At 46.7% G+C, this 15,548-nt stretch overlaps 1 protein-coding gene across 1 annotated transcript in view; it reads right to left on the reverse strand.

Moving 5' to 3' along the window:
- Nucleotides 1-15,548, reverse strand: part of ASAP1 (ArfGAP with SH3 domain, ankyrin repeat and PH domain 1) — a 306,393-nt gene that overhangs the window by 63,532 nt on the left and 227,313 nt on the right. The window contains exon 11 of the mRNA XM_006830709.1: nucleotides 6,886-6,955. Coding sequence (XP_006830772.1) covers nucleotides 6,886-6,955 — 70 coding nt within the window. The remainder of the gene's footprint in view (nucleotides 1-6,885; nucleotides 6,956-15,548) is intronic.

Genomic DNA, 15,548 nt, shown 5'->3' on the forward strand with positions numbered 1-15,548 from the left:
TGGCCAAGTGGCAGCATCGATGGACTCAAGTGTGGCAACTTTAGTAAGGTTGGCCCAGGATCGGGCAGTATTTTGTTCTGCTGTGCATAAGGTCGCTATGGGTTGGTACCGACTCGATGGCACCTAACAACAACAACAACAGCAACAACACCCACTAAACATGATCTCCCAACAACCACTGTTCTTCTGCCTGTGAACATGATTGGGAGGAAGACTCACACCAGAGCCTCTGGGTGTGAGGCTGCACTTTGAAAATGATTTATGATAGGCAACTCTGGTCTTGCCTCTACCCACAAGGTTTTATGTCATAAAGGGCGGGAATAGGTGAGGGGCTGGCTGATGAGGTGAAAGAGCAGTGTCTACCTGAAGCTGGTGAAGGAGAAATAGGACATAGAAGAAGTATTCAAATGGGGAGGGAGAAATTCAAGTAGAGAAGGACAAACACATGGCATGGACGAGTCCAGGATAGGCCCAGAATGCCATGAAAACTCAGTCACAGAAAGAAGGGTATTCAATATGTTGCAAGGAAGGGAGAATCTGTTCTGCAGGCCTCCTAAGTGAGTCCTGACGGTGGCAAGGTTAAAGTGCTTGGCTGACAACCAAATAGAGGTCAGCAGTTCAAATCCAGCAGCTGTGCCAGTGCTGGTTCTGTGTATGAGGAAGCTGTGGCAGTCTCTTCTGTAGAGAGGGCAGCCTGGGATACCCTATGGGGCAGTTCACCCTGTCCCATAGCATCACGATGAAGCAGAATCGACTTGACGGCAGCAGGTTTGGGATTTTGGTTTTGTGTTTGTGTTTCCTGAGTACATCCTTAGTGTGTTGTTTAAAGCCCTCACAGCTGAAGGCTCTGAAAAAGACTGAAAAATCATAGTCCTTAGAGTTCAAGGGTCCAAGGGACAAGGAGAGAGATGTCCAAGTGATGCTTCAGTGAAATACCACAGAGGGGGACAGAGCTGCTGTGAACCCTTCTTGTTGCCTTCAAGTTGATTCTGACTCATTGTGACCCTGTATAGAGCTTCTGAGGAATAGCTGGTGAGTTTGAACTGTGATTAGCAGTCCAGTGCTTATCTTACAGTGTTATAAAAATTCTATGAAAAACTTGGCACCCAAAACATGCTTTGACATGGACCATCACGGATACAGGAACTAGTACTACAAAACCCTAACAAGGCACAGTTTAAAACGAAGGCAACAACTTGCTGGAAAGAATGAGACTATCACCGTATCAATGAACGACATGTTTCTAGAGATTCAGAGAAAACCCCTACTGTTAACCTCACCCACAGTGCCCACACTCCTCTTAAGAGGGGCCTGATAAATTGGTGACGGCCACACAGCATGGTTAACATAACCCGTGTCAATGAATTGTGCTGGGCACAATGTTGAATGGCAAGTGCTGTGTTATAGAAATGTTTTCACAAGAAATAAAGTGAGTAAGTAAAAACAACAAAAAAAGAATAGTAGTAACAACAGCTGCCATGGATTGTGCATCAATGCCCGACATTTGGCTCTCATTATTTATAATCAATGAACTCATTTAATCTTCACAATCACCTGCGACACAGCAAATATTAACAGTTCCATTTTGTTTAGATGGAGAGATGCCGCCAGGGAGTCAGTGTTGGGGGAGAACCCCAACCCAGGCAGCCTGGCTCCAGGGCTCAGCTTACTGAGATGACCAAGAGGATCCAAGCTGGTGCAAGTCTTTACTGGCCCTCACTGAGGGCCAGGCTCCAACCAAACCAAACCCACAGCCAGGAAGTTGATTTGAACTCTTAGTGACTCGACAGGTCAAAGCAGATGTGGCCTACAGAGCTTCCAAGGTGACTATAATCTTTACAGAATCAGACTGGAGTGTAGCGGGTGGGGCCGAACCACCTATTTTTCTGGTTTTGAGCCAAGTACTACCAGGGCTCCTTGTCCAGGCTCTGGAAGGCTTTCACCACATCCTCTCACTTATTTCTCCCAACACTGAAAGCGGGGCACTAGGATATCATTCCATTTGACCAATGAGGACGAATGGAGACGCTTCACAGAAACCAGTACACTAGGGAGTGAAAAGAGCTTTTCAGCACAAGCTAACACAAAGGTTCAGCTCCTCCTCCCAGTGGCAAAGTGGACCCACGCATAATCCAGAGGCCTCACCTAATCCACGAACCTTTCAAAGACCAAATAACAATTTGGCTTCGATGTAGGGGGAGGAGCACAGGTTTTGGAGTTTGAAAACTGGCCTCACTGTTTATAATCTGTATGACCCAAACAAGTGATTTACTCTCAGTTTCTTTCTTTTTTTATTTCCCCTTTCCTCTCCCCAGGTACGAGGCCACAGTGGGTTCTCCTGGACTACAGGTTCTGGCAGGTTCTGCCAGAGGAAGGATCTCAGGGCATCTTCAAGGGCCTTGCTCTCTCCAAGGGCACTGTGTTCTGCAACTTGTTCACAGCCTAAAGAGGGCAGACAGCTAGCTTTGAGAAGATTCCACTCCAAAGTTGTGTTGCATCGAATGGTGCCACCTGGGCCGTCCCTCTCAGCCAGCCCTCTGGGGCTGAGTGTACTTCAAGGAGGTCCCAGGCTCAATCCCCTCCTTGCTTGGACCCCATCAACAGGGCAAGCTTTAGTTTTTTCATCTATATAATGCAGTTTCATTTAACAAACATTCATGGAGCAGGAGCTATGTGTTGGGCTGCGTGCTAGGAATGAGGCACGCAGAGATGCCTAACGACATTGTCTCCATCTTCCAGATGAGCAATGAAGACCAGGGCATCAGGCTTGGAGATAAAGCACTGGGCACGCAGTAAATGCTCAATAAAAGGTAGCTCACTTCTTTTCTAACCCATTTGTTAAACCTTATGGGGTCACAGCTTATTGAATTCAGAAAGTATGGGGTTTAAAAAGGCATAGCTTCTTATACTTTTGACATTGGTTTTTCAGAACAACAATAAATAATTCATCTTTAATTTTTTCTGATAACGTAAATCTTGACAGAAGCAGATGGCCTCATCATTTCCCTCCACGATGGCTTGGTAGGTTTGAATTGCTGACTGGGCGGTGTAGCCATTCGGTGTGTACCGAGCAGTTGTACTGTGTCCTATAAGGGTGTTAGCAGTGGGAGTTGACTGATGGTAGTGTGTGGGGTTCAGGCCATTCTGTGCTTCAGTTATTAGCTGGTCCAGAAGTGGAAGCCATTATTGTTAATAGTGGTATTATTATTATCGTTGTTGTTGTTGTGAAGTGCCATCAAGTCGGTTCCAACCCATAGCAACCCTGTAAAGGGTTTCCAAGGAGCAGCTGGTGAGCTTGAACGGCTGACCTTACAGTTCAAACAGCTTTGCAGTCTGCCGCATGAACCTACAGCACCACACCAGGACTCCTAATGGCATTGGCCACAGCAAAATCAGAGTCCAGCTAAATCTGATCTCACAGTATCACATTTGTTTGAATAGTGAATTTAAAAAGTTGTCTTTGGAAAGATACTTGAAAAGCAATGAGTTTCCAGATGAAATCTTCTAGGGATGGGCATCTGAAGAAATGTCTTTTCCCCAGACTAGCAGATGGGAAGGTGAGTGCTTCTGAAGCAGGTCAGTCACGGTCAGCAAGGCCACATGGCTCTCCCTAGGACCTCCGCCCGAGAAGGAAATAACAGTGACATCTGACATGGTCCTTCAAGCGGGAGGAATGCTCAGGAGTTGAGGAATTCCAAACAAAGGTCTCCTGCTTTCTAATAACAATGGGCTTTCCTAGACTAGTTCAGAGATCAGGGAAGCCCATGTTTTCCCAGGGAATGCTGACTTTGATCTTCAACCTAACGCTAAGTAGTCCATGGAGGCTGCAATGTCAGGAATGACCATCTGAAACTGGCTATAGAGCCCTTTCTGTGGGAGCAGGGTACAGCTGTAAGGAATACAACTGGCAGCCAGAACAGCCTGAATTCAGGTTGTGCTCTGGTAACAACGTTGTTGTTAAGTGTTGTCGAGTCGGTTCTGACGCACCACAGCGACCTCTGTACAGGGCTTCAGAGGAGCAGCTGGTGAGCTTGAACTGCCGACCTTGCTTTCCAAGTCTTACAGTCTCCAACCCATTAACCCACAGCGCCACACCAGGACTCCCTGGTAACAATCATTATTGTTGTTGTTATGTGCCGTGGAGTCGGTTCCAACTCATAGTGACCCTGTACAGGCTGTAAATCTTTACAGGAGCAGAAAGGCTGATCTTTCTCCCATGGAACAGCTGGTAGTTTGGAACTGCTGACCTTACGGTTCGCAGCCCAATTTGTAATCACGACGCTACCAGAGCTCCTTCTGGTAACAATACAGCCAATGAAAAGCACTCACAGAGCGACCCAGCTCACAGGCAGAAATGCTCCTTCCCCCAGGCTGCTGAGAGGCAGGAGAGCCAAGCAGCAAGCTGTGATATTTATAGCAGGAGGGGCTGCCTGTCCAGCAGTGTCAGTCTCCCCAGTGACATCCACAGAGAGCCCACACACAGCATGGGTGACAACACAGCCTGCTATCTCCTTTAATCCTCAAGATGGCATTTCTGGGTCAAATATTTTCTCAAGGTCTCATAGCAAGCAGTAAAGCTGGGATTCAGAATCAAGTCTTGACAGATGCCAAAGCCCATTCTCTTAGACACTAAACCGTGAGGCCAATGGCGTAATCTGTTGCTCATCCGAGCCTGAACGATGCATCTGTAAGCAGTTGGCTTGGCCATGGTGACTGTGTTTCAGCAGGAAACACACGTGAGGATGGCAGGGAACTTTCTCACAGCAAATTATCCAAGGTCACGTAACTAACAAGCTATGTCACTGATATTTGACCCCAGGTCTGTCCGAGTCACTCCATCCACTATGCAATCTCTCAGCACAATGTGCTGCCTTCCACAGTAGATTCTTGGGAAAAGGTGAGAGACTGTACGTCTGTCACTATTATTGTTAAGTGCTGTTAAGCTATTGACTCAAGGTATTGACTCATGGTGACCCTGCATAGGCTTTCCAAGGGAGCGGCTGGTGAGCTTGAACTGCAGATCTTGTGGTTTTAACTGACTTTGCAGCCCAGCACATTAACCCACACACAGCCCCACACCAGGACAGGACTTGTTAAAATGCAGAGTGAAGACTGTGGCAGCCAAAGCTATCCATGGAAAGAGCTCTCCAGCAGAAGGTACAGGGAGTTGGGGCACACAAAACAAACCTGTGGCTAGAAACTCAAGATCCATTGAAAGATCATTCTTTATAAAAATTCTACATAAGGAATTGTTATTCAAGACTATTTAATCTGAAGAATACTCACTCAGGACTGGAGGAGTAACTGTGTCTTTCTTGGGTTTTTCGGTCTGTTTCTAAATCTCTGCTCACTTACAAAGGAGCCCTGGTGGCATGGTGGGTTAAGCACGGGGCAACTAACAAAGATTGGTGGTTTGAACCCACCAGCCGTTCCATGGGAGAAAGATGAGACTGTCTGCTTCCAGAAAGATTACAGCCTGGGGAACCCTAGGGAGCAGCTCTATGCTTTCCTATAGGGTGAGTCACTGTGAGTTGGAATCACCTCAACAGCAGTGAGACTTGCCCGTAACCAAGATCACTGGAGGGCTCACTCCCTAACTATCAGGGGGTGACACTGCTTAGAACCCCACCAACAAATAAATGCAGGCATTATCAGACATGAGCATGGTCGGGAAGGCAGACTAAAGACCAGGAGAGAGCAGAATTAGTGAGCCCCCCGATGTCTACGAAGGAGAAAGCAGCTCTGTTACTGCCGGAAGATGGGCAGTTCTGTGTGGCAGATGTGCTGATCTGATGGTTAGCCCAGGCAGAGTAAAGGCTCAATATAAGCTTCCTGGCAGATAAATAACTGCTACACAGCTTCACTGGTAATGCCGCATGGATCCACATCTGCCCACATGGTTTTGATGGTCATGACTGGGAGGATGGTTAAAGACCTTGGGGGGAAGTCGAGGACCTCTAAGGAATCACCCTAGGGTTCTGCAGGGGCAAAGCTGCTCAAGCCCCATAGGGACCAGGTGTCATCTTTAGGATGGGGGGGCATGTCACAATGTGCACCGAGCCCCTCTGCTGTGCCACGGGCCATGTACGTGCTGAAGAAGGAAAAGATGAACAAGACTTGGAGTGTGCCCCGGGGAGCTCCCAGGCAGGTAGGGTGCTGGGGGTGTGCAGGTGGAGAGGTAAGCACAGGGGACTGCTGCTCCGAATTCTAACCCTGTCATTTCCTGGATAAGCCATGGCTCTTCTTTGTGGCTCCCTTTCCTCATGGGAAAACGGAGGTTGTAAAGCCACGTGGGTAGGTAAGAGAAACAAATGTTAGGTTCTGTGCAGCATGAAGAAGTGCGTAGTAAGTAGTACGTCCTCTCTTGCACAGAGGGAAATCTAAACTTGGTTGTGAGTGACGAGATGCTGGCCAAGGGGCCAATGCTCACCCCTCCTCTCACCGCCGTACTTATCATACTGACTCCAGGACGCCACTGCCCTGTCACCTCCAATCTGGTCTCATTTCCGAAGTTACTTTCTCATGCAAAAGACATCTTCTGTCATCTTTATCACTCACAAAAACTTGAGGCTTTTGGCATCAGCAATCAATAATATTGCCCAAAAGATAAGATTACAAAATCAAATACTTGATTCAATTTGAGAAAGAAAGGAAAAAAAACCCCAACAAAACACCTTCTTGTGGAGCAACAAAAAAATAACACATTGGACACTACAGAATGAGAGAAAGTTTTTGTTGTGGTTTTGTGGGGAGAGGGTAGAACCACTCAAATCTATACCTTGTATCTCTTTGGGGAAATGCCAGCCGGGCTTCCAGGCTGATTCCATCAGCATGGACAATAGGAAACATATCCGATGCCCACACTGTATGTTAAGGGAGACTCACCGTGGCATGCGAGATGGTTAGAATCCCGTTCTTCACTGCACACTTCCTCCTCTGCCACACCTTCCGGAGCCTAGAGAGCAAGCAGACACGGCCTGAGAGAGGGGTTGAGTCACCTGGGAACGCTGATACACAGGGTCATGTGCAGCACTGACTTACAGAGCAGAACACCCCCCACCATGCCAACAGACAGCTCTGGCTGCCTTTATTATTATGGGTGGACAAGCAGGCATGTGTAAGGATACTCATTGTGATTCTTGTTTTGATGCTGAAATGGGAGATAACAGGAATCTAATAGCAGGCAAATGAACAAATGAATCAGCTGTATTCATGCTACTGAGGCCTGCGCAGGAGTTTAAAAGAATGAATGAACTACAGATGGGTGTGGGCGGATATGGATTTCTAAAGCATATTATCAAATGAAAAAAGTAAGCGGTTATATTTAAGGTATGAAGTAATAATGTTAAAAACAAACTAAAAAATGTTTAGACATATAAACAGTACCCTGTGTTTTCTACAGGTAGGGGCATACATACACAGAAATACATAAGGAATGATCTAGAGAGAGGCACAGCTCAGACTTGTCTTAAGAGGCAGTGCTATGGAAAATGGAGTTATTTAAAGCCGCATCTGTGACCAGAGGCTGTACTGATCTATTACGTAACGACAACAAAACTGTAAAACCCTAGAAAGCATTAACTCCAGCAAGAGCTGGGCTGGGGCTGCCTCCAGATTCAGAAAAAGTAGTTTACGAGTGTGTTATCGTCATCATCATCACTGGAAACCTGGACACATCATCCTAGGGGTCTTTCGTACCACAGGACGCCTGGGAGCCCCCAAGGGAGCTGTTCATGATTCACGTGGGACATTATTTGAGAGTGAGACACTTTGAACAACCTGATTTAGTGATACTGAAGGACGGAAAAAGCCAAACAGAACCCATTTCATTTTGGGAGGGGTTTGTGATGCCAGGTTCAGGTGAGTGGCAGGGTGTGCGCCCGGCGCGCACCTGTGCGGGCCAGCACACCTGCACACAGCTGTCACCATCAACGTCATCGCTAGAATGGGCAAGCACAGGGGCTCCCTAGACTAGAGGACGCAGGCTCAGGCCTCTGAGTTGTCATGGGAATACATGGCATTGGACTTTGCCAGGCATCTACAATAAAATCTTCTCGCATTTTTCTTTTCCTCCATAATCAGTCCTGTACACAACCCGCCACAACGTGAATTTAAAACCAACTCTAAACACAGAGAGTACTGTTCTTTTACGTGAACTATTAGAAGCATAGTTTGCTCCCCAGCAAGCTTCAGAGAGGGAAGCAGAATGAGAGGCCCTAGGAACAAGTGCAAAATTGAGCAACGGTGCGCTCAAAAGGCTTGTCTTTTCACCGACAAACTGTCCTCGAATGACAGCTCATCACATAGTTCTTCAAAGTACCAACTAAACAAATGGTCGATGAGAAGCAATTTCTGTCAGATCATTCCACCTGCATTTGGCCATGGTAACAAGCTTTCTGAAAGTGGTTTCCCATCCTGTGAGCCTCCCTTTCCTACCTGTTAGTACAGGTGAGGCTCTCCCTGAACAGCGAAGCCCAAACCAGTGTCATCCTTCTCGATCACATTTAAAAACCGTAAATAACCAGACTATTCAACCCCCAGAGAGTGGCCTTTATTCAGCCTGCTTAGTGAGGCCCTCATTCCTTAGTTTCTCTTACCCCTGTGTACACGAAGGGACAGAACCCCAAAACTCTACATTTTCTTGCACTGCTCAGGGTGGTAGTGGGTATGTGCCATGGAGTTGGTTCTGACTTATAGTGACCCTGTCTGAGGCTGTACATCTTTATGGGAGAAGAAAGCCTCATCTTTTTCCCACAGAGAAGATGGTGGGTTTGAACCGCTGACCTTGGAGTTATCAACATAATGCATAGCCCACTATGCTACCAGGGTTCCTTACTGCACTGTGCAGAAAGTTAAGGAAGTGAACGCAGAAGCAGGAACCCTCTGGTTTCCGTAGATTACTAACATGGTACTTCCACACCACGAGAGGAAGAGGGGAATTAACACATCCCCTTGCAGACTGGAGGGCAACAACGCCCCATTTCTTTCAGTACTTGGTGAACTTTTTCCCTCAGGCCACTATGAAATGAGGAGCCCTGGTGTACGGTGGGCTCTGGTGAACGGTGGGCCAGCAGTTTGAAATCCCCAGCTGCTCCTCAGGGGAAAGGTGTGGCAGGCAGCTTCCAGAAAGATCTACAGCCTCACCAACCCTATGGAGCAATTCTACTCTGTCCTCTAGGATCACCACAAGTCAGACCTGACTCCATAGCAACGAGTGTGGGATTTTGTAGTCTGTGGAGTAGTTTCATCGATGTGCTCTTTCTCTCTGAAAAAACCTTTTCACTGAGAGCTTTTCAGTGCCCTAGTCTGCGTGGCTGGAGTCCTGGTGTGGCGCTGTTGGTTAATGTACTGGAATGCAAAGTCCACTTTGAACTGGGAGGCCCGTGGTTGAAGTTCACCAGCTGCTCCTTGGAAACCCTATACAGGGTGACTATGGGTTGGAACCCAACTTGACGGCACTATTTTAATAATGACAAGAGTCTGCGTGGCTACTGAATGTATACACTAATGGTTCTAGTCACCTGATGTTCATAGAAGGCACCACACGGACTCACCAGTCCTGCCATGCCAGAAACTAAGAATTCAGAAAAGAGCTTTCTATCAGAAAATGGCTTTGTCACAACACAGTCCACAAAGACAATGTTTTACATACTATTTTGGTGAGCAGCAATGGAGACCGTAAAGTTCCTGTAACTATTGGTCTTCTTGTCCGAAGGACAGAAGAGCGATGGAAACTGAAGAGGCTTGGATTTGGAAACGGTTTGTCCAGTGGACTAATGGACTAAATGAGCATCAGTCTCTACGGCCCTGAGACCACAAGAACTATGACAACCAGCTGCTCTGAACACATTAGAAAGTCCTGGATAAAGTGGAAGAAAATGTGGAACATCAACAAGAAGACCAGGCGTAGGTCAGAAAGAGACTGGTGGAAGCCTGGGACTATGGCCCTCGGTCACCCTTCAGGTACTGAACTCAGCTTACCCTTGTGGCTTCGTTATCAGCCAATTAACATAGGTGATGTAGAGGGACAAGTCGAGTGAGGCATGCACATTATAGAATGGTTAACCACTGTAGATCAAGAGGATGCGGAAAGGTGGGGAGAGGAGGAGTAATGGAAACCAGAACCACAGGGAGGGAGGGGCTACAGTCATCGGGATGAAACAAAGCAAATGATTTCTTGAGTGTGAAACTGATGATCTGCTCTGTAAACCTTCATTCAACTCACAATAAAAAGCTAAACCATGCCCAAAACTAGAGGCTAACACAAAAACACTTGCTTTGGAAAAATCCATTGACTTGAATATATTGTAATTTGTGTACTTCATGAATGTATGTTATGCTTCAATACAAAGTTCCCAAATTAAGCAAAGAAAGTTTACTGAAACAAGTACCCACTTTGATGGTACGTTACTGGGCTTCAGGCCCAGCGCTGCCACCCACTAGCAGTCTGAATGCATGCAGCCGGTGTTCGTCTGTGCTATGAAGACAGTAACGCTCACCTCCTAGGATGGTGTCCAGAAAACACACATATAGCCATCGCTCCTGGGCCTCTCAGTAAATGTGCTTGGCCCATGACTTTCATATAAAACTGTTAACATGATTTTTAAAACCTAAAAGTTGTTTTTCAATTGTAACAGTCATTTTAAGTAACAAGGAGTATTCCAAAACTAGGGTGAGGAATTTCTAACGCAAAAGATCCTCCAGGGAAAATCGTATGACTTGTAGGCAGTCACCGTTAGCAGGTGAGTGTGCCTTCATGTATACGCACCTCACGTTTTCTTCTTTCACAGACAGCATACACAAGTACCTGTGGGTTGTCACCATTCATCTTTGATGCCTGTGCATTTACTGAACCACCTGACTTCCAACCTCCTTTCAACTCTTAAGATGCAATGGCTTTGTTTCTTCTCTCTCCCTAACAGACTGCAAGTAAGGTGGGACGAGGACCACGTCGTTTCCATCTTTCCTTCCAGCTTTTAGTTGTTAAGTGTTGTCGAGTCAGTTCCAACTCAGTGATGCTGAGGAGCAGCTGGTGGGTTTGAACTGCTGACCTTGTGGTTCACAGTCTAGTGGTGATCCTACAGTGCCACACCAGCTTTTAGCAGACCACCTTATACACCAGAGTGTTTAACAGTCATGTGCAAAATAAATGCAGGAAGGAAGAACAGACCAAGAGAATGGGAGGCAGGTGTGTGAATTTTGCTGGTTTCTGTCCTGTGCATCCAAGTGGGGATCAACAAGGGAAAATGAATCCGTATTAAGTCAAAAGACCAAGGATCACGTCTGGGCTTTCAGACTTTCTGGCTGTATGATTTTCAAGCAAATTACTTGATCTTTCAGAAGTAACTGCCTTATCTGTAAAAGGGTCAGATTATCCCTTCAGGGAAAACCCCCTTCCAAGACTAACATTCAATGGGAATACAAGCTCTGATTAGTGACCACGTTTGTCACCGGTAAGGGGAAGTAAGGGAAAAAACAGCAATGACGCTGCGAGCTAAGCCCTACAACGCTCAATAGACTCCTGTGAACCCAGGAGGAGACCTGGTTAGCCAGCAGTGTGGCAAGACCTGGGGACTCTTGGGCCGAGTCAGTGATATAGCCACAGAGGACTAGAGTGAAGCGTCCAGCTGATAAGAAGAGAGGGCATATGCACAAGAAACACTCACACTTGCAGATAATACCCACTTGACCTGACTTCAATGACTGGATGATCAGAGCTCAACCAGAATAAGAAAGAAGAGGAAAAAAAGAATAATCTGATACAATTTCATGAACTTGACCTACACCTATGGATGCAGTAGCTCAAAAGAGGGGACAAATCTTTACAGAATGGATCATTCCCATCTCCTACGTACGCAGAGTAGACTGGGATGGGCAACTTGGACATTGGCTACCCAAAATGGGGGGGGGGGGCGCTACAAAGATAAGAAGTGACTGGCTTACAGGCTTTCAAGAGGGAGCCTAGATCCAGAGGGTGGGGAGTAAGGTAGAATCTCCACTGAGTAGTATCCAATCAGTCTGGGCAAGGCTGATGAAAGGAGATGTGAATAGGTCTCTTGTGATACAATAGTGACTAACTGTTATCAGGACTAACTGTGAGGGTTGGAAATGTAAAGGTAGACGTTTTATAGCAAGGAGGGGAGTGACTGACTGCAGTCTAGGAGCGGAGGTCCCTGGGACCATCAAGGAAGAATAGCAGAGAGTGGACCCAACGCAGATAAGCAATGATGCCTGAGATGGAGGCGGAGACGATGACGTGGAGAGATGGAGCTGTTGGCTTTAGACACAGATAGGGAGAGGGGCTGTGTGCCGACGACTGGGGGGCAGGCTTGCAGGTATGCCCTTTGGTTGGTTGATGATGCGTGAAGGGGATTGTAACCATGGCAATGAAACGCTATATGAGAGGATGAATGTAAACCTAATGTTCTCCCATGCAAACCATCACATAATTCTCAATAAAACATTAAAAAAAAAAGGGTCAGATGAGATGCGGGTGAGATTCCTGGCAGTATAAGGCAGACACACAACAGACAGGATGCTAATTCCCTTGTGCATTTAGGGTTTGAAAAGTCAACATTGCCTTTGGCAAGACCCTGCTGACCCTTCCCTGGACACATCATTCAAGGAGGGGTTCAAAAAGTTCGTGAAGAAATTCCATTCTTTTTTTATTTTATTATTATTTTTTTTTATTATTAAATGTTTTTATTTTGCATTGAGTGAAAGTTTACAGGGCACAACATCAGCTTCACATTCAACCATTCATATAGCTTGTTTCATTACATTGATTATTATCCCCTCCATATATCATCAGTTTACAGTGTTTCTCTCTATCCTCTTTAGCTTTTTTTTGTTGTTGTTGTTGGAGGGGGGGGGAACTTGCCTTTTTGGAATTTACAGTCTCGGCTTTTAGGGAAGGTTTTTACATTTGTCTGTGGATATCCAGGGCTCATGTATGAGATTACTAACAAGCATTACTGAATAATCAGATGAGGGACAGTTTGCTATGTCTACTAGGTGGCTAAAGTCTGATCCTCAGAGCCTATGGTTTGGACGGTCAACAACACTTGGGCCCACAGGGGCTTGACCTCCTGACCGGGTCTGCACGGTCTACATCAGATTCCCCTTTATTTATTGTTTGTTTAAGGGACGCTGCCTGTCTTAGGTGGTCAGTGCGAATTCCTCAGTCTTACCCATCATCGAAACTCATTGCAGCATGGCAATGGCTCCATTCTTTTTTAATTTAGTTTTCTCACCAGCTTTTTGAAGTCCCCTTGTAAATATGAACTGCTTCACTTAGAAAGCAGCAATTCCAGGCGGAAGAAAATCACTGACTTGAGGGGAGAAGTGGTAACGACTGTATTGTTCTGTACTTTGGCTATGAAAGGTTCTGAATAGCACACACACAGCTGTCTACAACAGAACACAAAGTGAACTTCTGTTGGCACAACAGGTGAGCACGTTGCCAAGGGTTATCTGTATCACAGGCGTGGGGGTCAGGACAAGGGTGGGGTTCTCGGCTGTGGCTTTTCCTGCATGATAAACTATAGAATTAGTCACTGATGTACACTCAGTCCCCAGCAGGCTGGGCTATAATTTACTCACTGTGTTCATTAAAAAGAGCCCAGTGCTAAGTAGTGGTTTTGGTAGTTTTACTTTGAGCAGGACTAACTCAATAGGCAACATGCACTTATTGACACTGTATGATCAGCTGGGCGTAGGAGCCAAGCGCTGGGAGGCTTTTTCCTTATTAAACCTCGTCGTATCAGCAGCAATCCCTGGCGGCCTCCCTTCACTGTCTGGAAGTTGGTCACTTCTCTCCACCTCCTCTGCTGCTGCCCCATGGCCTGGCCACCATCTCGTGTGGGTTTCTGTAGCTACCTCCCCACTCGTCTTTCTGCTTCTGGACTTGCCCTCAGCACGGTCACTCCGACATGGTAGCCAGCGTCACTTCTTTGCCCCAAACTCTCCATCTCCCTGGGAACAGAGCAACAGTGCTTCCAAAGCCTGCGGTGACACGCCTCCCTGCCTTCTGAACTCCTTTCCCGTGACTCCTGCGTTCATTCACTCTGCTCCAGCTACGCTGAATTCTGTGGGATTCACATCAGAGCCTGGCACGCTCTGGCCATTCTCTCTCATGAACTGCCATTAAGGAGCTCTGGTAGTGTAGTGATTACGAATTGGGCTGCTATTCTCACGGTCAGGAGTTCAAAACTACCAGCTGCTCCGCAGGAGAAAGATGAGGCTTTCTGCTCCCGTAAAGATTTACATTCTCGGAAACCCTACCCAGGGTCGCTATGAGTCGGAACCAACTCCACTGCACATAACAACAACATCATGTATGTACTTATTTACCATCCCCCCATCAGAATGTAAGCTCTGTAAGAGTAAGAGCTTTCTTTCACTCGTTCCTGTATGTCCAAATGGAGTCCTGGTGTGGCTCTGTGGGTTACTGTGCCAGACTGCAAAGTTGTTTGAATTGCAAGGTTGGCGGTTCAAGCTCACCAGTCGCTCCTTGGAAACCCTATTACATGGTCGCTATGGGTTGGAATCGACTCGTCGGCACTTAAATGTCCAAATATGCCTAGAGGAGTGCCTGGTGTGTACCATAGTTTTGTGCAAATAACGCTCATGTTCTGTGCTTACCAACTGTACCCTCCCTCTGCAAGGTCTTTTCATCAGTTTGCTATGCCAATTTAAAATGGTTGCTGTAATAAAAAATTACAGCACAAACTAAAGAAAATACGTTTGTGGGGGGAGGGTGCTCTTAGCAAACAAACATGTAATATATGCATTACTAGTGTAACCATATGCTAAGTAGGACTCTCCAAAGGTATTTGTTGGATACATAAATAAAATGATGAGAAAACTGCCAAAGAGCCAGGAATGTTGTTGATTTTAACGAACTACAATAATACAACCCAAGTATGTGTTGTAGGTAAAACCAGGAGTACAAACCCACAGTAATCAAAAGCCGGGACCGTTCTCTATAAAAGGATGCCCGTAGGACACCGAGTATTCAGGGTTCGCTCAGAAGCAGCTGTTCTTACTGGGATTATTTTGTTAGAATGTGCACAGAGAGAAAAAACGTCAAGGAAGAACACACTTCAGTTGCTATACACTTATTGTGAGTGAATCACTTGTTCAAGCAGCAGCAGCAAGGCAGCCCGGGTGGCTGGGCCTGGGGAGAAAGTAGTACTAGGTGAGATGGGAGGGAAAGGCGGTGAGGAGACAGGAAGCCTGGCCCTGGAGCATTCTGGGTGATGAGTCTGTTGTGTTAAAAGGAACACACTGACTGCCCTGTGGACAGAGAGTGAGGGGAGAGACCACCTAGGAGAGAGGGGGCAGTGCTGAGTGAGGGCAGCAGAGATGGCCAGAAGTGGATTGCTTTCAGAGATAGACCTCAAAGAGTGGAGTCGTGGTGGGTCCCCACTTGATAGGGTGGGGGTGGGGGTGCATTCCAGGCAGAGGAAACTCAGGAACAAAAGCAGAGAAGTGGGCGAGTCTGAGGCCAGTGAGCCATCTGCTTGCCTCTTGTCCTCCGCAAATGC

The sequence above is a fragment of the Chrysochloris asiatica genome, unplaced genomic scaffold, assembly GCF_000296735.1.
Source record: "Chrysochloris asiatica unplaced genomic scaffold, ChrAsi1.0 scaffold00001, whole genome shotgun sequence".
Taxonomy (NCBI): Eukaryota; Metazoa; Chordata; class Mammalia; order Afrosoricida; family Chrysochloridae; genus Chrysochloris; species Chrysochloris asiatica.